Here is a 6,006-nt window from a genome sequence, read left to right on the forward strand (position 1 = left end):
ACCAGGGTTTCTCTCTTGATTCCTAACCTGGACACTTGTTACTTCCAAGCTCTTACAGCTGCTCTCCCCTGCCTTGCCTTTCAGCAGTTTTGGTTTGGTAAACAGCCTTGATATTGTTTGTTAAACTGACTTCAAATGTTTGATCAAGACTTGGCTTAACAAGGTATAGAATGTAGCCCCCTTTCTGTTGAAATGTTAGCTTTATAAGATATGTAATAATTGCCTTTATTCAATAATTATATTACCTCACATTTTGATAAGTAATTTCTCTCAAAAAGAATTTTACCTGTGAGTCATCGTTGGCCAAAACTGAACAGATTTCTTCCACTGGAAATAATGATGGTGTAAGAATCAGACAGGAATGGCACTGGACAGGTAGGAATGTTCTTGTATTCCTACTCTTGAACACAGTCACTAATCTCCAGCTTTTGACTCATGTGTATCCCACAAAAAGAAACAATAAACATAGGTTCATTACTTTTTACTTTTACAAGTAGCTCCCAAAATACTTATCATATATTTAAGAAACAGAATCTCAGGTTTTGTTTCTCAGTTTTTATTTTTGCTTTTTAAAACAAAGCAGAAACTACTGTGGAAAATAGCCCTCATGTGTCAGAGAACCGTAGCAAGTTAAAAGGCAGAAAATAGATTCAAGACTATCTTTAATCTTGAGAAAAGGAACATGAGATTAGTTTTGTGAACGTTCCTTCCCCATCCCAGTGATCGTAGTTTGGTTTTTCCCGGTGACTCCCTCGCTGGAGTTGTGAGGTGAGTTTGAGGCGCCTAATGCAGACACAACTTGCCATCTCGTGGCATGTTTGTGCACTACCGCGGTTAAAACTCTTACACACAATTAAGGATTTTTCATTCAAGAAAGTGTAGATCAGCGAGTGTAGGGCCCCATAGAGCATCTCGCCTCTCATGAGATAGCCAAAACCTGAGGGGGGCAGGTACCCACTGTCCATTTACCAATCACGGCGTCTCTAACTGACCTCCAGTGATGCACGGACGGGCCTGGCGGGTCCCCCCGGCTCAGCGGCCCCGCGTGGCCTGCGCGGGCCCGGGGCTCGGCCGGTGGGCAACGGGCACACGGACACTCGGACCGACGGGCACACGGACCAACGGACACACGGATCAACGGACACACGGACACTCGGACTAACGGACACACGGATCAACGGACACACGGACACTCGGACTAACGGACACACGGATCAACGGACACTCGGACCAACGGACACACGGACCGACGGACACTCGGACCAACGGACCAACAACGGGCGCACGGACCAATGGACACTCGGATCAACGGACACACGGACCAACGGACACACGGAACAACGGGCACAAGGACCAACGGCACTCCGATTAACGGACACAAGGACCAACGGGCACACGGACTAACGGACACACGGTCTCGGCGCTCCGGCGGCCCCGCGGAGGCGGCAGCGGCGGCTCTCCCGCTGTTTCTCTCGCCTCCCTCCTCCCGTCCCTCTGCCAGGGTCCCTGTCCCTCCCGCCGCTCCCTCCCGGCCCCGGTGCCGCCCCTTCCGTCTCGGCTCGCTCGGCGGCGCGGCCAAGTGAGCACCGTGGAGCCCGGAGCTCTGATGCCGTCAGGGGCTGTCCCACGTCTGGCTCCGCCGGGCTGGCCGTGGCTCCAGGGGGGACACTCGCTCTGCGGGCCCTGGAGCTGGCCCGGCCCTGACAGAGGCGTCTGGCCCGCGGGGAAGGCGGAGGAGGCCCTGCAGGAGCAGTACGGGTGGGTTCCCTGCTGGGGAGCAGCGGCTGCGGCAGCACCTGCTCGGGGATCCCCGGTGAGCGCCGGGACGGAGGGAGGAGGAGGGCAGAGGACGGGACGGGCTGCGAGCTCACACCGACGCTTCTCTTGGCTCGCAGGTGCCGCCAGATGTGTGTCCCGGGATCGCATCTCCTGCCAACAGCCTGCAGCACCCACCCTGTGCCGGGATGGGCCCGGGCTGCTGGAGCCAGCACCACAGAACACTCGTGGGGCCAGGAAAGCCCGGACGGCACAGAACGGCACAAAGGACGCTTTGGATTGCAGGGACCGAGCGGCCTGAGCTCCTCCCCTGCCCTGTTTTGACTCGCCCTGGATTCAAGTTTTTGGCCGAAGTGGGAGGGGATAAAGGCACAGGATTTTCTCGGCCACTGGCCGTGCTTTTCCCTTGCATGGAACAGTTGGGACTGCCCCAAGCTCCTTGTGCCCTCCTCCAGCACCAGGGGCATTTTTCACCACCCAGAGTTTGTAAACAAGAAACAGATGCACTCGAGAAGGCATCAAGGGCCTCCTTCCAGCCCAGCTCTGCAGATGCTGAGGCTGCTCTGGGCTCTGCCAGGGCTCAGTTCTGGGCATGGCTGAGCCCACTCTCCCCTCCCATTGCTCAGGTCAGATGAATTGCAGGGTGATAAGGAAGGGACTTCAAGGGAATTGAGGTTTAACAGAGTTTTTATTCAAAAAACATGAGGGTAAAAACTTTGCTTCGACAGGCAAGGAGTGCAGTGCAGACAAACTCCAGACAAAGGGTCCAAAGTAAAGTGGAGAACAGCAAACAAAATCAACAGAGAGAGCAACAGAGTACAACGACAGTATGAAAGAGTAATAGAAGAGAAAGAGCAGAAGTGCAGGGATACTTACAGGCAGTTCATTTAAGAGGCTATCTCTTCTCCAGGGCATAAAAACAACACAGAAACAAAGCTCTGAGCATGAAGCCATTCCTGTTCTCACCATCTCTTTTGGAGGACCATCATGTCCAAGCCATGGGCAGCACAAGCAGGAGCCCTCTCCTCATGGCTGACAGCTGCCATCCCTCCTTCAGCCAGACATGTCTGTCTAACAACATCCTGTGAAGTTCCTCCATCCATGGACTCCATCACCAACCAGAGATCTTCATCAAGAGGTAGCTGAAAGAAGATGACAATGGCATGGAGAAGAATGTGCACAGCTAAATTACCTTATGGAAAAGACTGCAGGGGAGTTTTGCTTCCAGGTCACTTGTAAATCAACACAGAGTAAAATGGAGAGACATTCCTGCAGCTGCACTGTCCTTGAAATCTGCACAGTCTAAAGGAGAAGGAGATGTGAAAAAGGAGATGCCTTTCATGGCAAGCACGTGAAAAATGTGCTTAGGAACACCCTAAGATCAGTCTGGAACCCACAACACTTGGTGAACCAGCTGGTTCACCACCTTAACTCAGCAATTCCACCAGTAACTCCACAACTCTCAGAATTATCCACGGGAGGAGGCCATGCACCACTTAGCACAAAAGTGGTCAACTGTCTGGAAAACCTTGCTTAAAGAACCTTCAGAAAGGCAAGGCAGTTGAAAAATGGGCAAAATAGGTGCTTTTGGAAACAAGAATCTCATCTTCCTAGCATCCTCAACAAAGAAAAAGAGTAGGGGAGAAGGTAGGGCTGAGGAGGGAGCAAGGGAGCAGTGGCAGGCCCCAGCAGCAGCAGCCCAGCCATGATGCAGTTAGGTTTACAGTTAGTTTTCATACACCCCAGCCTCTCCCAAAGTCTGCCCATGGACAGGAGACCATTGGTCTGGTCCAAATTTTCTTGGTCACCCATTGTGGAGACATCACCATGCATTTAGCTGGTGCATTAACATTTTTAGAGATTAAGACCATGCCAGCATGTCCTGCTCTGAAAGATATCACTGCCAAGAAGTCACTGACTTGAACTTACCCTTGGCCAGCTGGCTCAGCTTCAGTGTGTTTCTTGGCAGGCTCCCCCAGGCTCACAGTGTTCCCTGAAAATAACAACAGGAAAGGTGGTCACTCCAAGATGGAGACCCCACCCAGCAGGAGAGTCAAAATGCAGCTCCATGCTCTGGGTGGGCAAGAGCAATAAAGGACTCTGACATTCAGCTGCAGAGGAACACTGAGCACAGCTGATGCTCAGGCACACACACCTCACACTCTGCTCTGGCAGGCAGGACAGGGAGCAGATGTGCTCAGCTGCATGAAGCACCTCTCTCCTCTCCCTTCTGGCTGTGAGGCTGTGCTGCTGTCAGAATGCTCAGCCCATGAGACCTCAACAGAGAGAGGGTCACTGTCCTCTTCCCAAACAGTTCATGGTGCTCTTCCCACACAGGGAGATGCTGTCCCTTCCCTTTCCCCGTGGTGTGATGTTCACTGTGCTCTTCCCACGCCACCGGATGTCCCCTGTCCTGGTCCCACACCTCTGGCTGTCTGCCCTCCTCTTCCCACACTGTGAGATCTTTGTTCTCCTTCTTCCTGTGCCACAGGATGTTCCCACTCCTCATCCTACACTGCAACACATTCCCTGTCCTCGATCCACACTTCTGGAGCTTTGCTGGCATCTTCCAGAATGGTGGGAAATTCACCAACATCTTCAAGAACCGTGGAAAGTTCACCATCATCTCTGAGAACAGAGGGAAGTTCACTTTGTTCCTCCTCCCCAGCCTCCTTGTCCTTCTGCTCTTTAGCCTTCTCTTTGGAGACAGACAGAGCTAGAGGAGCCCCTGATGCAGCTTCTCTGCTTTGTGGACAGACAGTAGCATGAGGAAGTTGTATCACATTTATGGCCTTATTTATCCTCAGCTGCACTAAGGAGAAATAGCATTCTGGGGTGTTCAAACTAACAGTGGGCTAAAGCAGACATTGCCACTTACGCTTGTGAGTTAAATACTCCACCACGGCTAAAAGCAGCACGCAATCTTCTGTCTGCAAAATCATTCCTGTAGCTGTTCAAAAGCTCTTCAACAAAAGAGGAGAAAACGGCCAGGGATCCTTTAGCTTCTGCTGCTACAAAGGCACTGACAGGAACTTTCAGTCAGCCCACCAGGCTGGCAATCGGCTGCACCACAAAGGTTCCTATCCACTCACCAAAGGAGGAGCTTTCCCGTAGCCACGCCTCAGGTGCCCTGCAACGCGAGAGGGAAAATTAACCAGATGCTATCAGGAAAATAAAACTGTCAGTGCTGAAAAATTCCACGCAACAAGGCAGCCCCGAGAGAGCGTTCAGCTTTCACAATATCCCTCCGGGAGTCCTTTCAATGAAACGCCGCTGCCTGCACGGAGAGCCCCCCAAACGCGGAGCCTCCCCGCTGTCCCCCAGTGCCCTTAGCCAGCGGGATCCCCGCTCCTCACCCACAGCGGCCGCTCCCGTGTCACCGCTCGGCTGCGCCCCCAGCCCTGCCCCGCCACCGCGGGGATCCCCCCGCTGCATCCCCGCTCCCGGGCCCCGCACCCGCCACCGCCCGGCCCCGGCGGCCGCCACAGCGGCTCCGCGCCCCCCGCCCTCCGCGCCGGCCCCGCTGCACGCCCGCAGCCCCGGCCCGGCCATGCCGGGGCCCCCTCACCTGCTTGCGTCGTGTCGCTCAGGTCGCAGCCGCTGCCGGGGAAGTCGCGCAGCTTCCTCCCGCTCAGGCACAGGATGCCCGAGCTGCCCGCCTCCTCCAGGGCCCGCTCCAGGCTGCGCACCGTGTGCGACTGCGGCAGAGCTGCCGCGCCCCAGTGCGGCCCCGACGAGAAGGAGAGAGTCAGGTGCGCGGGGATGCCGAGCCCCGCGGCTCCGCTCCCGGCCGCCGTCCCGCTCCCGCTGCCGCTGCCGTTGTTGCCGCCGCCGCCCCCCTGCCCGGCCGCCATCTTGACCGGCCCCTCCACAACAACGGCCGCGGCCGCTGCGCAGGCGCCGCGGGGCCCGCAGGGGGCGCCGCGGGACGGGGCGGGGCCTCGCGGCGCCCCTCGGCCGCGCCAACCAATCCGCGGCGGCGGCGGCGAGGGGCGGGGCTTCGCGAGGGGGCGGGCGGCTGTGTGCCCGAGGGCTCGTGTGCCGCTAGGGGGCGCTGCCGGGGCTGAGGGAGCGGGTCGGGATTGGGATCGGAACCGGGATCGGGACCGCGATCCTCCTGGCAACGGAGGCCTCCCGAGAGCGGGACGAGACCGGGAGCCCGGTGCTGCATATTTCTCTTCCAAAAATGGCTCTGGAGCTGTGATTAGGAAATGCTAAAGAAAGCCTCAT

At 56.1% G+C, this 6,006-nt stretch overlaps 1 protein-coding gene across 1 annotated transcript; it reads right to left on the minus strand.

Moving 5' to 3' along the window:
* Positions 1–2,445: 2,445 nt before the first annotated feature.
* On the minus strand, positions 2,446–6,006 carry LOC131088695 (uncharacterized). Its single transcript, XM_058032942.1, has 6 exons — positions 5,872–6,006; positions 5,345–5,820; positions 4,869–4,906; positions 4,655–4,787; positions 3,706–4,518; positions 2,446–2,918 (listed from the first exon to the last, which is right to left on the minus strand). Exons 1-5 carry the CDS (start codon positions 6,004–6,006, stop codon positions 4,287–4,289), a joined length of 1,014 nt encoding a protein of 337 aa, XP_057888925.1. The 3' UTR covers positions 2,446–2,918; positions 3,706–4,286.

This window comes from Melospiza georgiana, chromosome 12 (genome assembly GCF_028018845.1).
Source record: "Melospiza georgiana isolate bMelGeo1 chromosome 12, bMelGeo1.pri, whole genome shotgun sequence".
Classification (NCBI taxonomy): Eukaryota; Metazoa; Chordata; class Aves; order Passeriformes; family Passerellidae; genus Melospiza; species Melospiza georgiana.

Coding starts and splice junctions, on each gene's coding strand:
- LOC131088695 (XM_058032942.1), bottom strand. CDS start 6,006: ATGAGGCTTTCTTTAGCATTTCCTAATCACAGCTCCAGAGCCATTTTT. Junction 4,788..4,868: donor ACGGGAAAGCTCCTCCTTTG/GTGAGTGGATAG, acceptor GTGCCTTTGTAG/CAGCAGAAGCTAAAGGATCC. Junction 4,519..4,654: donor GGAGTATTTAACTCACAAGC/GTAAGTGGCAAT, acceptor TCCACAAAGCAG/AGAAGCTGCATCAGGGGCTC.